At 42.2% G+C, this 18,781-nt stretch overlaps 1 protein-coding gene across 10 annotated transcripts in view; it reads left to right on the top strand.

Annotated features, from left to right (window-relative positions):
* Positions 1-2,874: 2,874 nt before the first annotated feature.
* LOC120545415 (calcium/calmodulin-dependent protein kinase type II subunit beta) overlaps positions 2,875-18,781 on the top strand; it is a 57,341-nt gene continuing 41,434 nt past the window's right edge. For 6 of the 10 annotated variants that reach the window (XM_039779714.1, XM_039779716.1, XM_039779719.1 and 3 more), the window contains exons 1-5: positions 2,876-3,128; positions 11,465-11,559; positions 14,416-14,475; positions 17,094-17,148; positions 17,708-17,773. In XM_039779714.1, coding sequence (XP_039635648.1) covers positions 3,067-3,128; positions 11,465-11,559; positions 14,416-14,475; positions 17,094-17,148; positions 17,708-17,773 — 338 coding nt within the window. In that variant the 5' untranslated portion in view covers positions 2,876-3,066. Of the gene's footprint in view, positions 3,129-11,464; positions 11,560-14,415; positions 14,476-17,093; positions 17,149-17,707; positions 17,774-18,781 lie in introns of all 10 variants that reach the window. The other 4 variants (XM_039779712.1, XM_039779717.1, XM_039779711.1 and 1 more) reach the window with 2 other exon arrangements.

Below are 18,781 nucleotides of genomic sequence, written 5' to 3' on the forward strand. Positions count from 1 at the left end.
AAAACATCTCTATCAGTATAAGTGGACGCTATATTTAGAATATTTTCAGCGCTTTACCTTGCTGTCAAACAGCCCTTTCTTTTGGTGTTTTAAAGGATTCATTTTGTATTCAAGTAATTTTAAATCGCAGAACATGGGAGTTGCAGCTCTACCGCTGCCTCCATCGGTTAGTTAGTCAGTTTATTAGTTCCCAACCACCAAAGTCACAAGATAACACAAACTAACTAACCGATGGAGGCAGCAGTAGAGCAGCAACTCCTGCGAGGTAAAATCACTGTTTTTGTCAAAGGAGTCTGGAGGCTTTGAAGAGAGCAGAGATAACGGCTTCAGTTCCCCGTCCTAAAGGGTGGCGGACTTGTTGGACCGTGTGCAAACACAGCCTCTGTCTTTCATTCCTTAAACCCCCTTTTTGAAATGGTCGGCGTTGCGATGTTTGTGCATAATACAAGTTTTTCATAACGTTTAAAAGTAGGTGTGCTTTTGGGCAGCCTGGTAGCTCACATGGTTGAAATAAATAAGCCCAACAAAATTTTTGAAGTGCTCATATTATGCTTCTTGGCTTTTTCTCCTTTCCTTTATTGTGTTATGTATCTTTTTTTGTGCACGTTATAGGTTTATAAAGTGAAAAAGCCCAAAGTCCCCCCCAAAGGGACTTACCATCTCCAACAGAAAACACTGTTCACCAACTGCTCCAAACAGCTCTATTGTAGTCCAGCCTTTACTTCAGAGACAGACGTTATAATGCTCACCTAGCTGCTAGCATGGTACACCCTCATACTCTGCTTCTGACTGGCTAGTAGTCCTTACCTAGCTACTGTCAGGGCACGCCCTCATACTCTGCTTCTGACTGGCTAGTAGTCCTTACCTAGGTACTGTCAGAGCACGCCCTCATACTCTGCTTCTGACTGGCTAGTAGTCCTTACCTAGGTACTGTCAGGGCCCGCCCTCAAACTCTGCTTCTGACTGGCTAGTAGTCCTTACCTAGCTACTGTCAGGGCACGCTCTCATACTCTGCTTCTGACTGGCTAGTAGTCCTTACCTAGGTACTGTCAGGGCACGCCCTCAAACTCTGCTTCTGACTGGCTAGTAGTCCTTACCTAGCTACTGTCAGGGCACGCTCTCATACTCTGCTTCTGACTGGCTAGTAGTCCTTACCTAGCTACTGTCAGGGCACGCTCTCATACTCTGCTTCTGACTGGTTGGTAGTCCTTACCTAGGTACTGTCAGGACACGCCCTCATACTCTGCTTCTGAATGGCTAGTAGTCCTTACCTAGCTACTGTCAGGGCTCGCCCTCATACTCTGCTTCTGACTGGCTAGTAGTCCTTACCTAGCTACTGTCAGGGCTCTCCCTCATACTCTGCTTCTGACTGGCTAGTAGTCCTTACCTAGGTACTGTCAGGGCACGCCCTCATACTCTGCTTCTGACTGGCTAGTAGTCCTTATCTAGGTACTGTCAGGACACGCCCTTATTCTCTGCTTCTGACTGGCTAGTAGTCCTTACCTAGGTACTGTCAGGGCACGCCCTCATACTCTGCTTCTGACTGGCTAGTAGTCCTTATCTAGGTACTGTCAGGACACGCCCTTATTCTCTGCTTCTGACTGGCTAGTAGTCCTTACCAGGCTTCAAAATTAACTTTTTCGTCTACCAGCCAAATGGCTAGTGAATGTTCAAATATTACCAGCCATTCAATAGATTACCATTGGGTTTTTTGGCTGGTGAGTGAAGCCAATCTACCAGCCACTTGCATATTTCACCAGCATTTGGCTGGTAAACGGTGCTAATTTAGAACCCTGGTCCTTACCTAGGTACTGTCAGAGCACGCCCTCATACTCTGCTTCTGACTGGCTAGTAGTCCTTACCGAGGTACTGATGTGCGACTCCCAACAAAGTGAGAGGTTTCACTCTGTCGCTAAAACAGAGAGCTCAACACACAGGGTGAAAAGAGGAGCTGCAGCAATGTGCAGTACAACAAAAATATGGAGTTTTTTGAAAATTAAACCATGTAAACCTATTCTGATATAACCTCTAAATACAATTATGAACCTGAAAATGAGCATAATATGAGCACTTTAAATCTTCTTTCCTGTTGGCCATGCATAGCGCAGCCCTGCCGACTGTTGGTTCGCATCATGGATGTATACAGCAACCATAGCAACGCACTGAGCCGACCGTAACCACTCAAGAGGCCGTAAACTGTCACAAACTGCAGTAAAACCCCCGATTGAGACACAGATTCTGAATGCGCTGTTTACATGCCCAAAGAATGCTTCTAAAACCAGAATAATACCGACATATCGCACACGTCTTAATCAGAAAATGTTATATTTAGGAAAAGGCCTGATTTGGAATATTTAACTACTATAATATGCTGTTTACATGACCTGTATCAAATTCGGAATAATAGTGGTATATTAGTGTGCAGGGGCCCCTGACCGGTTGATCCGCCTAAACTAAACAATTGTGTGTGTTTTTCTTTTGTTCGTTAAAAGTAGGCCTAACATAAAGATGCAAAAAAAAAAAAAAGTCCTTTGCACTCACTGAATTGCACTGAAAAGAAAAATAACTAAATGTTCTTTGCAGCTTTTGATTCACCGAGTCTATAAATAGATTCAGACAAGTGAATGGATTTCATTATCGGCTGCAGGCTTCTCTTCATTATATGATTTATATAATAGCCTATAATGTGTAATCAAAATGCTCGGCTCCCCCACAACCCTCAATCAGCCTTTGATTTCACTTTAGCTTAATTTCCACATCACCCAGAGGGAACACGTCATGTGTGAGCTCACATTACCAGTTTGTTTGGTATTTAAAGAGTCCATCCTCGGAAGGGGAGAGCCCACTGCCGACCGTCCGAGCCGGAACCCTGTGTTTGTGTGTGTGGGTGGGTGTGTGCGCGTGTGTGTGTTTGTGTGCCGGGCTGCAGCTGAACCACTCAGCCGTCCGGAGGTTTAAAGGTGGGCGGAGACAGAGAAACCCGAGGAAGTCCTCCCGTCTGCAGCGACCGACGCACAGTGCATTTTCGGACTCGGCACCCGCACCCGTCCGAGGAGGGGAGACATCATGGCAACGACAACTTGTACGCGTTTTACAGATGAATACCAGCTGTACGAGGAGCTTGGCAAGTAAGCTGCCCATACATTATTTCTTTTCTGAGTGTCCCCCCACCCTGCATGCAGCCTGACCCTGCATGCGTGTCCTAGAATCGGAGGAGAGATGGAGCTCTGCACATCTGCGGAGATGGACGCATCTCCATCTCCATCTCCATCTCCATCCATCCAAAACAAAACGCACGCTGACCCGGAGCTCTCCCGCATCTCTCCAAAACCCTAAATTATGACCATTTCTTAATGCATGGCTTTTATTTTATTTTTTTGTATCCTTCACCATTAGACTTCTCAAAAATGCAGTTCGATTTTTGCATGAAGATGGGGCTGCATGAGCTTGGGAACACTTCTGGGAACACCCCTCCTCCTCCTCCTCCTCCTCCTCCCCTTCTCTCTCTCTGCCCAGAGGCTAATTAGGGACAAAGTGGCCTAATATCAGGGAGAAAAGCTGATGTGTTGGCATTAAGCTCCCTCATCATCAGCTGGCTTTAATCACAGTGGCACTTAGCTTAGTAGAGAAGTGAGAGAATAATGCTGCTGCAGCTGATCTACCGCTTATCTAATGAGGTGTGTGTTGTGATTAAAAAAAGAGAGAGAGATTTGTTTATTGGGGGGTGGGGGTTGTGCCCTCTCTAATAGCGTGCAGACAAATTGAGAGAGACTGAAGAGGCTTTGGGTGCCACAGTGGGCAGATGCAAAGTGGACTCAATGTCTCTGTCAGGTTGTGCGTGGGCAGAGAGGATCTCTGTGGCTCACAGGAACATTTATTCCACAGTTCAGTTCAGTGCTGTGGATGGTTTCAGCTCTAATGTGGAGGATTTATTTGGATGTTTCTTTAGTCTGTAGCTCGGCTGCGTTTGCGGCTTTTTTGTGTGTGTTTTATGTGTGTTTTTATGGTGTTGTGGGTGGGGGGGGGGGGGGGGGGACAAAAGAGATGCTGCTGAGTAGCGCGTTGCCCCTCGCTGATAACTTCTGTAATGACTCGACACTATAAATAAAAATTGAAAATGAAATAATTAGTCGACTAAAGTTTGGGGTCTTTTTTTATTTTTAAATGAATGAATGAATTCTTACAGATAATGTTCTACCAATTTTTTATTTTTCACAATGGACAGTTTAAAGGCCCTGAACACCCACACGGGTGTTTCAAGTTAACCTGTCTGATTCGACCTCCTCCCAGGACTGTGTGGGTGCGTATAGAATGATTGATTGTTTCACCTGTTAGGACGGGACAAATTATACCTTTATCATTCAGTATCTTTCTGTCATTAATGTGTCATTATTGGCAGAAACGATTTGTGACCTAATAAATTCCTATCAAAGCTTCGGCCCACCTTCAACCTGAGCAGAGGTCTAATCAGCCAGAAGAACTGAAATCACCGTGTTGGTGTTTTCGCTAGTCTCGCTTTGCCAGACCTTCCTCCAAAGCGCGCTGAAAGAGGGTAACTTAAAACATAAACAAGAGTACGTTAGAATTAGAGATGTTCCGATAGCATTTTTATTTTTGCCTTCCCCGAGTCCGATACCTAAATAAAAATAACGATTTTGATGCGATCATAGTAGTGCCCCTAGCACTCCCATTCTAAAGGCCATTTGACCGAAAACGAAAATACGGTAAATCTTAAAAGTGGCGCTTCCGTCCTAAATATGCTTTTAAACGAAAGTTTGACTCGGGTACATTCACAAAAAGACTCTAGGTTGCATTTTGGCGAGAGTTACGCTTTTAAACATAAAAAAGATTACGTTATAATTAGAGATGTTCCGATACCATTTTTATTATTGCCTTCCCCGATTACGATACCTAAACTTGCGTATCGGCCGATACAGAGGACCGATCCGATACCAGTGTGTTAAAAAAATACACATTTTATAATGTTTTAACAGCTGTATACTACTATCCCTGTATGGATGTGATATGATGTATAACAGCTGTATACTACTATCTCTGTATGGATGTGATATGATGTATAACAGCTGTATACTACTATCCCTGTATGGATGTGATATGATGTATAACAGCTGTATACTACTATCTCTGTATGGATGTGATATGATGTATAACAGCTGTATACTACTATCCCTGTATGGATGTGATATGATGTATAACAGCTGTATACTACTATCTCTGTATGGATGTGATATGATGTATAACAGCTGTATACTACTATCCCTGTATGGATGTGATATGATATATAACAGCTGTATACTACTATCTCTGTATGGATGTGATATGATGTATAACAGCTGTATACTACTATCCCTGTATGGATGTGATATGATGTATAACAGCTGTATACTACTATCTCTGTATGGATGTGATATGATGTATAACAGCTGTATACTACTATCCCTGTATGGATGTGATATGATGTATAACAGCTGTATACTACTATCCCTGTATGGATGTGATATGATGTATAACAGCTGTATACTACTATCCCTGTATGGATGTGATATGATATATAACAGCTGTATACTACTATCTCTGTATGGATGTGATATGATATATAACAGCTGTATACTACTATCCCTGTATGGATGTGATATGATGTATAACAGCTGTATACTACTATCCCTGTATGGATGTGATATGATGTATGACAGCTGTATACTACTATCTCTGTATGGATGTGATATGATATATAACAGCTGTATACTACTATCCCTGTATGGATGTGATATGATGTATAACAGCTGTATACTACTATCCCTGTATGGATGTGATATGATATATAACAGCTGTATACTACTATCTCTGTATGGATGTGATATGATGTATAACAGCTGTATACTACTATCCTGTATGGATGTGATATGATGTATAACAGCTGTATACTACTATCCCTGTATGGATGTGATATGATATATAACAGCTGTATACTACTATCTCTGTATGGATGTGATATGATGTATAACAGCTGTATACTACTATCCCTGTATGGATGTGATATGATGTATAACAGCTGTATACTACTATCCCTGTATGGATGTGATATGATGTATAACAGCTGTATACTACTATCTCTGTATGGATGTGATATGATATATAACAGCTGTATACTACTATCTCTGTATGGATGTGATATGATGTATAACAGCTGTATACTACTATCTCTGTATGGATGTGATATGATGTATAACAGCTGTATACTACTATCCCTTTTTTGGATGTGATATGATATATAACAGCTGTATACTACTATCTCTGTATGGATGTGATATGATGTATAACAGCTGTATACTACTATCCCTTTTTTGGATGTGATATGATGTATAACAGCTGTATACTACTATCCCTGTATGGATGTGATATGATGTATAACAGCTGTATACTACTATCTCTGTATGGATGTGATATGATATATAACAGCTGTATACTACTATCTCTGTATGGATGTGATATGATGTATAACAGCTGTATACTACTATCCCTGTACAAACGATGAACGCCATAGAACTTTTTGTTATTATCCAGTTTGACAGCGAGTCATAGCTAAAATCTAACAGATATAAACTACTTTAACGTAGATTTTCTTCTGGGCTAAATTACATGGTATCGAATCGGTGCATAAACTCCAGTACTCGCCGATAGCGATACCAGCGTTTTAGGCAGTATCGGAGGCTTTTTTTCTCTGCTGGTATCGGTCAACCTGTTTTCACTCCGAATTCGTAAAATACGGACGTTTGGGCAGTGGCTGTCAGATATGATGTAAAAAACGCCCTTCAGCGGGTGTGTCGAACACGCCAGGGAGAGCAGCAGCTACACGGCGTTTGAAGATGACATAGCACTAAGAGCAACTACGGTAGCGAGTAGTATGAAAGCCCGAAAATCTGCATCAGACAACACAGGACTTTCACCCAGGAACCACTCCTCCTCCCCCAAAAACCAACCCCCCCCTCCCCCCCCCCCCCAAACCCCCCCCCCCCTCTCCCTCCCCCCAACCCCCCCCCCTCTCCCCCTCCCCCCCCCCCAACCCCCCCCCCCCCCCCCCCCCCCACCCAACTGTTCTTCTTCTCCTAAACCCAACTGTCCCTTTCTTCTTCTCCTAAACCCAACTGTCCCGTTCTTCTTTACCTAAACCCAACTGTCCCGTTCTTCTTTACCTAAACCCAACTGTCCCGTTCTTCTTCTCCTAAACCCAACTGTCCCGTTTTTTACTTAAACCCAACTGTCCTGTTCTTCTTTCCTAAACCCAACTGTCCCGTTCTTCTTTTCCTTAACCCAACTGTCCCGTTCTTCTTTACCTAAACCCAACTGTCCCGTTCTTCTTTACCTAAACCCAACTGTCCTGTTCTTCTTTACCTAAACCCAACTGTCCCGTTCTTCTTTACCTAAACCCAACTGTCCTGTTCTTCTTTACCTAAACCCAACTGTCCCGTTCTTCTTTTCCTAAACCCAACTGTCCCGTTCTTCTTTACCTAAACCCAACTGTCCCGTTCTTCTTTACCTAAACCCAACTGTCGCGTTGTTCTTTTCCTTAACCCAACTGTCGCGTTCTTCTTTACCTAAACCCAACTGTCCCGTTCTTCTTTATCTAAACCCAACTGTCCTGTTCTTCTTTACCTAAACCCAACTGTCCCGTTCTTCTTTACCTAAACCCAACTGTCCTGTTCTTCTTTTACTAAACCCAACTGTCCCGTTCTTCTTTTCCTAAACCCAACTGTCCTGTTCTTCTTTACCTGAACCCAACTGTCCCGTTCTTCTTTACCTAAACCCAACTGTCCTGTTCTTCTTTTACTTAACCCAACCGTCCCGTTCTTCTCTTCCTAAACCCAACTGTCCTGTTCTTCTTTACCTAAACCCAACTGTCCTGTTCTTCTTTTACTAAACCCAACTGTCCCGTTCTTCTTTTCCTAAACCCAACCGTCCCGTTCTTCTTTATCTAAACCCAACTGTCCCGTTCTTCTTTATCTAAACCCAACTGTCCTGTTCTTCTTTTACTAAACCCAACTGTCCCGTTCTTCTTTATCTAAACCCAACTGTCCCGTTCTTCTTTATCTAAACCCAACTGTCCTGTTCTTCTTTTACTAAACCCAACTGTCCCGTTCTTCTTTTCCTAAACCCAACTGTCCTGTTCTTCTTTACCTAAACCCAACCGTCCCGTTCTTCTTTATCTAAACCCAACTGTCCTGTTCTTCTTTACCTAAACCCAACCGTCCCGTTCTTCTCTTCCTAAACCCAACTGTCCTGTTCTTCTTTACCTAAACCCAACTGTCCTGTTCTTCTTTTACTAAACCCAACTGTCCCGTTCTTCTTTTCCTAAACCCAACTGTCCCGTTCTTCTTTATCTAAACCCAACTGTCCTGTTCTTCTTTACCTAAACCCAACTGTCCCGTTCTTCTTTACCTAAACCCAACTGTCCTGTTGTTCTTTTACTAAACCCAACTGTCCCGTTCTTCTTTTCCTAAACCCAACCGTCCCATTCTTCTTTTCCTAAACCAAACTGTCCTATTTTTCTTTTCTTCGTGTGTCATGGAAACGTAAGTCCACCCACGACCTTTTCCTTAACCTAACTGCATCAAAAGTGACGCCAATATTCCCGACCAAGTGCGTTTAGATCTGACACTAAAGGACTTTTAGCGTCGATAACAACGCCAAAGGCACCTGACCAAGCGTCCGCATTTTACGCGATGGGAGTGACACGGTATCGGAACATCAGTTATTATATATAACTAGACTCACTGTCCATCAGCTTTTAACCACATATCACGGCAAAGTTTTCATGTGATGTAAAGCTCTGGGGAAAGCAGACGTTGAGTTACAAATATCATTATATTGTTAGTTGCTACTACATTTACAAGATAAAAGATTAACTTTCACTCTCATCTCTAATACTAATGTGTTTTTTTTCCCCCAGATAAATTACGCTACATATATTTGTTTTTGGCTCAATGGCTATTCCCGAAATGTTTTGTCTACTAATAAACAAAAGAATCTAAAAGATTAGATTAGAGCGTCTGATCCAGATCCTCCTGACTCCCATGTGCCCTGCAGGTAAGCTGTCATGTCGAAGCTCTGCTTCCGCTTCTAGCACACGGCAGGAGTGCCAGCAAGTGTCACGCTTACTCACCCGGTTCGCCTCATAATGCATGCATATTGGAGTGCTGGTGCGGGCACTGTGAGTGTGTTTCATTGCGTAACAATACCGAGGTGAGATAAAATTAGCTCGGAGAAATGACAGAGGTGGTTATTTCTGTTTGTCTCTGTTGGGTTTGATAAGAAATGGCCCCTTAAAACTCCAGCACACACACACTTACACTTCCTCTCCTCGAAATGCTGCTTTCTCTTCCTCTAATAGTCTGTTGAAACTCACATCGCTGAGATTATTATAAGTCGTGAAGAAGAGAAGAATGTGGCTGACTGTGGCCGCTGTAGCATAGATGACACTTTATATAAGTGGTTGTTGCTATTAACATTCATTTATGCTGCATATTTTGTTGTATTTCTTTGTGGAAGTTATTCTAACTAGGGTCTGAAATTGGTTTTGACGCAGTCTTTTGGATTCTTCTGTCCGACCTCCACAGCTGGGCTAACTACAGTAGCTAACGTTAAACCCAGCAGGAATTACTCATAGCTTATGATTTAAATCATCAAACTCCATGATTTATTACATTGTAATCAGAAGAAATGCATAACCTAATAGAAATCGGAAACGTACGATGCTGTGAAAGGGGAATTTCGGCCAGGAAACATATCTATCCGCTTGTGAAGGCAGATCGCTCAGTCTTTAGCGGTTCCTGTTCGGCCCATTGTCGGCATGCCAGCTACAATGCCATATAGTATATTTAAATAAATAAATAAAAAATACATACGAATACTGTTACACAACAAAGAGGGGAACCACTAGACGGGTACCTAACGCTGTTAGCTAGCGCTAGCTGATACTAGCAATTTCTAGTCAGCGGAATTACTTTACATTGCCTATTTATGTCTATTTATTGCTATTTTTCACCAGCATCTGTACAGCATCAACAGGGGTTGCCATTGTTGTTTATGTGTGTGTGTGACATCAAAAAGTAGTCACGGGTAGTAAGTTACGGGTTTGACTGCCGTTCCAGTGCACTTTCACCGCTAGAAGGTTGTGAAAACACGAGTTACGGGTTACCTGGAACGCAGCGAAAGTCCTGTGATGGCAAAGGCATGACCCGCCCTTCTCTGCCTCTAATTGGTTTACCCTTGTATTCTTAACCTAACCATAACCAATCTTACTCCTCATGCCTAAACCTAACCAATCCAACCAACGAAGGTGATGAGTACTAGCCAATCAGAGACAGATTAGGGCAGGTCATGCCTTCCGTCAACGGTGTTCTGTTTGTCCGACATATCAGACTCCATCGGTGGTCTTTTAATACGTCCATGGTGTATGGTGTCTCGAAAAGTGCAGCTAGGGTACACTGTTTCTTCTGCCTGGTGTTGGAATCCTCTTGAGTGAAATACAGCCACACTTTAGACTGTTTAGCTTTCACCATTTTAACGTTAAGCTAGCTAGTAGCTAATGGTAGGCTATAACGGTAGGCTATAACAGTAGGCTAACGTCAACTGCTGCTAACTAGAGTCACATGATGCTTCTCTTGCCTCTTACGTCCGTTTCGGAGAACCGCACCACAGGGCCTCGCAGTCCCGTAAGCTTGGCCGAAATGTCCCGCAGATACCCTCTGCCTAGATACCCCAAACCCTAAATATGACTTTTATTTTTTGCACACAGCTCAGAAAAAGATTTTGAGCTGTCTGTGAAAAGTGGACTGAATGTTGTTGAAAAGTGTACACTTTGTACATTGTAGTCTGCTTTTTTATTTATTTATAACCAGTTCTACGCAGATTTGTTGGCAAAAATGCTTCAAAAGTGAAATTCTTTACATGCATTGAAGTGTTAAATTCTTACACTTATACCTCACTACATGTATTTGATAGCATATCTCAAGTTACTTTGCAGATTATTAATAAAAAATATTGATAAGACACCTTCTTTGGCCACTGGTGGCTTGTTGGATGTACATCAGGCCCAAAAGAACAAGCACTTTAACTTTTGGTACTTGTAATGTATGTTGATGCTGATACTTTTGTACTTTTTAGTCAATTTTAAATGCAGAGCTTTTACTTGTAATAGAGTATTTATACTGTACAATGTGTTATTACTTATTTTACAAAATATAGATCTGAGTACTTCTTCCTCCACTGGTGGCTTGCTGGATTCATATACATCAGGCATTCAGATCAGGGTGGTCTGAAAGCAGAGAGGAGTCCAGGACGACTAGGAGGTCAATCTGATAGCCGAGACGCCCCTTTGATGCTGACAAAGCTTATATGGCAGCTGACCCGTCTCCTCTTCCTGTCCCCTGTCTTTGTTTCCCAGGGGGGCCTTTTCAGTGGTGCGCCGCTGTGTCAAACTCTGCACAGGCCAAGAGTACGCCGCCAAAATCATCAACACCAAAAAGCTTTCGGCCAGAGGTGAGAGAGAGAGACATGAGCAGATACCCTGTAACGGTGTGTGTGTGTGTGTGTGTGTGTGTGTGTGTGTTAGGGCTGCACGATACGAGGAAAATATGCGATACGCGATAACGTTGTTGAATATTGCGAGAACGATATTACTTGCGATAAATTAACAGATATTAAAGTGTACTCAATTCTGCATTTCTGCTGCTTTCAGTATTCTTCTACAATAGAACAAATCGCTTGTTGAATTTGTTGAATTTCAAACAATTAAAAGGAAATAATTTTTAACATTCTTTTATTAAACAGGCCTTTTAATAACATGGCTCCACTAAAAAAAAAGAAATGACAGTTACACTTTAAAGTTGCAATTCTCTACTGATATTTTACAAAAAATCTCGTAATGACTTCTGCGATATGTCGCAACCTTTCGCAATATCTATATTGCGCCAGTTGATATCGCAATGACGATAAAAAATATATATATATTGTGCAGCCCTAGTGTGTGTGTGTGTGTGTGTGTGTGTGTGTGTGAGTTTTCCAGTGGCACGTAAGGATATGAAGTAGCAGAGAGGCATCGTGGGGGGGCTTCATCGTCATGTGTATGTGTGTGTATGTCCCAGATCTGAAAGCTCACATTAGCATATTTTAGCGAGTGTTTGATCGCAGTGGTGTGAAGCTTTCACGTCTGTTCCTCCTCTGAGGAAGATGACGGCTTCAGTCAGATGAACCTACAGCAAGAGCAGATTTAGAGTACTATGGATTGTTGAGATGGTAGTGACAGAATATGCAAATAGTGTCCCCCTTTGTCGTGCTATTTGTAGCGTTTTAGACATAAAACATTATATATATATAACTTTATTTACAGACTCAAGGTCCAGATATAAAAGTACAAATAACATATTACAAACAGAAGGGTACACTCAAACATAAAACACAAAAACATACAGACATACTGTCTATCACATAATACAAAACATACATACCTACATACATACATACATACACACACAGACACAAAGATAGTTATACACAATACTTAGAACATATGCAAATGCGTGTGCCAGTGTTTCTAGAGTTTGGAAGTAAATCTGGTATCACTAAGTGCAGGGTTAGTTAAGGCAGTTAAAATTGTATTCTTTGACTCTGTTTATTCGGCACCTAAATTTGTACATAAAATTCCTCAGCACAGCATGAAAAGTGGGAACATTACTCGTCACAAACAAATGACTAGCACTGGTCCATAATTATGTCATCCTGTCTTTGTTTTCTTATGTAATTCTGATCAAATGTAAAACGATTTAAAGAAAACTGTAAAAAGATGGCCCCAGAAATCATCCAAAAATAGCAACAGTGGTGTGATTACAGCAAACTAATGAGATCATGAGTGGGACGATTGTAGCATCAGTCTCACGCCACCTTTATTATTAGTCTGTTCAGGAGGTCAGATCACTCGGCCGTTTTGGGTCGGACATGATTGACGCAGATCGGAGGTCTGTGTCAGACCTGCAGGACTGTAACTGCAGAGCTGTCAGTCACGAAAAAACCAGACAGAAAACTGACACGTGGATCGAATTCACTTCTTCACTGGATCTGCCGAGGTTTCTTCCTAAAAGGGAGTTTCTCCTCGCCACTGTCGCAATAGCCACTGCTAATGCTTGCTCTTGGGGGAATTATTGGAATTGTTGGGGCTTTGTAAATTATAGAGTGTGGTCTAGACCTACTCTATATGTAAAGTGTCTCGAGATAACTCTTATTATGATTTGATACTATAAATAAAATTGAATTGAATTGAATCAGGGCTCCGCTTAACTGGATCTCCTCTCCTCTCCTCCTTCCAGTCCTTCCAGAAAAATGCAAAGTTTTTTTGTGATTGTTGCGGGGCAAAAATGCTTGATTATGCGGCACGTTTTCTTAAAAAATGCGATGGAATATGCGGGATATTTATGCAATTTTATGCGATGGAATTGCGGGAACTTGCAAAAACTGCGTTTTTTTCTTTGGCTGATTATGCATTGAATTATGAGATCGCATAATCACGTTTTCCTGGAGTCTTTTCTACTTTTCTTTTTCTTCTCTCTCCTTTTCTTTTCTTTTCTCCTCTGTTTTCCTCCTCTCTCCTTTCCTCTTGTTTCCTCTTTCTCCTCATTTCTCTTCTCATTTCCTTTCCCCCTGGTCTCCTCCACTCCTCTTCTCTCTTGTTTCATCCTCTTATTTTCCTCTCCTCATTTCTCCTCCACTCATTTCCTTTACCCTCCTCTCCCCTCTTCGTCGTCCTCTTCTCCCCATTTCCTTTCATCCCTTCTTCTCTCCTCCAATCATATCTTAATTCTCTTGTCACCTTACCTCCTAAGCTCCTAACCTCCTTTTGTTTCCTCTTCTCACATCACATGTCATCTTCCTTCCCTCCTTCTTCCTCTTCCTCTTCTCCCCCATTTCCTTTCCTCTCCTCTGCGTCCTTTCTTCTTATCTTGTTTCCCTGTTCTCTTGTCTCCTCACCTCTCCTCTCCTCCTTCTCTTCCTCCTCTCCTCTACTCTATCTGGACGAGAGGTGAGATGGACATCTGGGACAGATGTAGCCCTCTGGCTGATGTCATCTGTGTAGGAAAATCGTGTGTGTCTGTGTGTTTGTGTGTGTGTGTGTGTGTGTTTGTGTGTGTGTGTGTCTAAACTCCTTGTCAATCCCCTTGAGAAAAGTTCCCACCTTAAACTGTTTAAACTAAAAAAAAGAGGTTTTCATAGCGATACATTTCTTTGTAAAGAATAAAAGAGTAACTCTATCCTCCTGTAACGTCTCCCTGCGGCTTCTTCTTTCTCTGGTTTGTGTGAATAATAATGAGATGTTGTAAATCCTAAAGTCTGACTGTCTTATAGACCATCAGAAACTGGAGAGAGAAGCCAGGATCTGCAGATTGCTCAAGCACTCCAACATCGGTGAGACCCTTTCACGTATTTCCTCTTTAGAAATCACACATTTAGATTAGATTTAAATGATATATATGTGGGTTCTTAACTCTTTTTAGAAACTTGTCATAGGTTGTGTTACAGTGCTCATATTATGCATATTTTCAGGTTCATAATTGTATTTAGAGGTTGTACCAGAATAGGTTTATGTGGTTTAATTTTCAGAAAACACCATATTTTTGGTGTACTGCACATTGCTGCAGCTCCTCTTTTCACCCTGTGTGTTGAGCTCTCTGTTTTAGCTACAGAGTGAGGCATCTCGCTTCTGTTCCATCTTTGTTGGGAGTCGCACGGGTGCAGTACCTAGGTAAGGACTACTAGCCAGTCAGAAGCAGAGTATGAGGGCGTGCCCTGACAGTACCTAGGTAAGGACTACTAACCAGTCAGAAGCAGAGTATGAGGGCGTGCCCTGACAGTAGCTAGGTAAGGACTACTAGCCAGTCAGAAGCAGAGTATGAGGGCGTGCCCTGACAGTACCTAGGTAAGGACTACTAACCAGTCAGAAGCAGAGTATGAGGGCGTGCCCTGACAGTAGCTAGGTAAGGACTACTAGCCAGTCAGAAGCAGAGTATGAGGGCGTGCCCTGACAGTAGCTAGGTAAGGACTACTAGCCAGTCAGAAGCAGAGTATGAGGGCGTGCCCTGACAGTAGCTAGGTAAGGACTACTAGCCAGTCAGAAGCAGAGTATGAGGGCGTGCCCTGACAGTAGCTAGGTAAGGACTACTAGCCAGTCAGAAGCAGAGTATGAGGGCGTGCCATGCTAGCAGCTAGGCGAGCATTATAACGTGTTCCAAAGTGACCATGTCTGTCTCTGAAGTAAAGACTGGACTACAATAGAGCTGTTTGGAGCAGTTGGTGAACAGTGTTTTCTGTTGGAGATGGTAAGTCCCTTTGGGGGGGACTTTGGGCTTTTTCACTTTGTAAACTTATAACGTGCACAAAAAAAAAAAATAACACAATAAAGCCAAAAAGCATAATATGAGCACTTTAAACAAATGTGTTTAGTTGATTGACAGAAAGTGAAATCAGCAACTATTTCGATAATTAAATAATTGTTTTTGTCATGTTTTTTGTAAGATTTAATTGAAAAAGGAATCTGCAGATTTATCGATAATAAAAAATAATTGACACATTTCATACAAAAATAACTGAAAAGAACTTACTCCGCTGCAGGGTATATTTTATTTTGACCAACTTAAATTGCTGTGAAGTTTAAAATGCAGGTGTGACTCACCCTTTATGCAACACAGACAATACTGCTTGTTAGTAGAATCAAATCCTTGTTGGGTTTAGTCTTTTCACGGTTTGTTCACAACAAGAAGAATGTAGAATATCACCAGCCTTGACTCAAAAGACTAAATGAATAAAGCAGGGTTGTCCCTACCATTATAAAGCCTTAGTGCAGCAACTATGTTGAATGAATGTAAAATCAATGATAGCATCAAATTAAATTACTTTTCTCCAGGATTCGGCTTCGGATTCGGCCAAATATTGGGCTTTTTGACTTAGAATGTTTTTCCACCGAACCAAACCCTATGTTTGCACTCCGCGCGCTACGCTGGTCGCCGTGGTGACGGCGCCGTTGATTACGGGAAGGTGTTTACGTAGGTGGAGCGTTCAATGCAGTAGGCTGTGAGAAAGTGGAAATGGAACTCTGGGGACAGAAAAAGTTGTTGTTTGGCAGAACTTTCAGTCAAAAGAAGGCCATTCAAGTCCAGCCACATGTTCAATCTCCAATGCCGATTTGTCTCGTTGCGGCGAGGACCCTAAACTATACACAACATGGCCGCTGTTACAACATTTGGTATTAAACATCCGAAAGAATACGAGTTGTGCATGAAGGAATCTACAGACAGCAGCCAGAATGCAGCAACTTCAGGTACGGTAAAGGAAGGACAGTCACTGGTAAAAACTGGTGTTAACCAGACGACCATTACCAGCTTTGAAAAATACACTGCTGTGGACGTTGTGTACTTCATTAATACGTTTACTGTGTTAATGGACTGAGGATGGGAGTAGGATTCGGTATTCGGTTTTGGATTCGGCAGAACCTTAACCAGTGGATTCGGTATTCGGCCGAACCACAAAAATCTGGATTTGGTGCATCCCTACTTTTCTCAGATCTCATGATTGTAGTCCCCAGTGGACTTCTCTAGCAAGTTTTGTGTTTAAGCTTTTTGAGTGTTATTTATCATCTACTTACTATATGTTTTTTTTTTTTATCAACTTTTAGACCCAGATATGGTAATAATATTGGTCCAATGATGATGTGAAATTGCATATTTGTCAGGCCGCCATTGCAAATAAGAACCTGTTCTAAATGACCTGCCTGAAAAAAATGAAGGGGAAATAAAAAAGCAAAAAAAAAAAAAAAAAAAGCAAAACATTTTCTTGAACGAGGGGCCCTTTAACTCTTAACTCTCCGCCAAAAACATGCATCCTTGTCTTCCACAAACCTAGGGTAAACACTAAATATTGTGTGTGCATTACAGCAAATGCTAGATGAAGATGAAAAGAAAATATGTGCCTTTCTAAAAAAGATAAAAGGTCAGATGCCTCTATCTATTTCTTTCTTTCTCTTCCCGCAGTTCGTCTCCATGACAGTATCTCAGAGGAAGGCTTCCACTATCTCCTCTTTGACCTGTGAGTTGTTTCCTTCCTTCCTTCCTCCTTGCCTCTACTTTTTCTCTTTCTCTGCCACACTGTGCTGCTCTCCCCTCCTTTTTCCTCCTCCATCCTCCATCCTTCATCCTCCATCCTCCTCCCTCTCCCCTGATGCCTCATTTTTCTACTCCCTTCAACCCTCGCTGCATCTGTCTCCTCTTGACTTACTTTCTTTATATATCCGCATTCCTTCTCCTTCTTTCCTTCTTTTCCCCTCATCCCCGCCTCGCTTCTAAGGCAGTTCCCCCCATTACATAACACTCCTCCCCTCCTCCCTACCTCCATCCTTGCAGCTTCACACACACACACACACACACACAGATTCAACACTCCCCCGCACTGAAGCTAGTCTCCATGGCAACCCAGTCGGAGTGAATCCTGCAGCCGGGGTTTCCCCCTAATGAGGACATCCCCCTCCTGTGTGTGTGTATGTGTGTGTGTGTGTGTGTGTGTGTGTGTGTGTGTGTGTGTGTGTGTGTGTGCAGCCTGAGTAAAATAATGTAAATCATTTTATATAACCTATCTTTACATTTCTCAGGGTGACAGGAGGGGAGCTGTTTGAAGACATTGTGGCTAGAGAGTACTACAGCGAAGCCGATGCCAGGTAAATGCCCCCAATGCTTCCCCCCCCCCCATCCCCTCCATGTGTCAAGTTTGCAGCCCCCTGCAGTCCTCCAGCAGCTCTGAGAGTTCGGCTCGTCTAATGAGAGAATTTAGACACATTGTTTTTGGCGTTAAACAGGCTTCTAGAGTTCTGACGGATAAAATCTCAACGCAAGTATAAAATCTCAACAAAGTTTTTCTGTGAGCTGAATTGCAAATCGCGGTTCGAGGCGTTTTCCCCAGAGTCAGAATTTACAGACGGATGGAAACACACGCACATGCACAAAATGCAACATACACGCCCACGCTGTAACCCCCCCCCTCAGGAGGTAGACTTAAATCAATTTGACTGTGGAGGCGGTTTGTGGAGGCGAGAGAAAGAAGAAACGACAAAGGGGATGGAAAAATGATAGAGGTAGAATGAGAGATCCAGTAACAGGAGGAAAAGATTATTATTTTCCAGCTGTTTTTTGATCGTCTTTAAATATCCTCATCTCTCACTCCTCGTCCCATCTCCACCTTTTTTATCACCCGTCCTGTTTACATATTCAGGGATTTAAATCACCTTTTTATAATCTCGAATTCCGTCAACATAAAGAAACTGGAGCATAGGTGATTTAACAGTACAAGCACATGATGATAACCATCAGATTTCAAGAGGAAGCACATTTCGTTTAGTGTGTCTGCACACTGTGAGTAGTGAGTGCAAAATCTAATGCTGAATCATAAAATAACATCATGAAATTAAACACAAACTCTTATTTTACGTAATCACTAATGACAAAAAGAATGAATAGCATTGTTTTGGTCGGTGCTTTTATCTATTGTAATTACTCAAACCATAATTTTCTACACGAGAAATAGTGCGTTAGATGTTGGTAAAAGCATGTGTCCATTTGTTTGGGTCGCACACTGCAATTAAACACATCAAACCACAAACATTACTGCTACATTAAACAGATACTCAGATACTCACAACCCTATATTTACTAGGCTTTTTACGATGAAG

This window comes from Perca fluviatilis, chromosome 17 (genome assembly GCF_010015445.1).
Source record: "Perca fluviatilis chromosome 17, GENO_Pfluv_1.0, whole genome shotgun sequence".
In the NCBI taxonomy this organism is placed as follows: domain Eukaryota; kingdom Metazoa; phylum Chordata; class Actinopteri; order Perciformes; family Percidae; genus Perca; species Perca fluviatilis.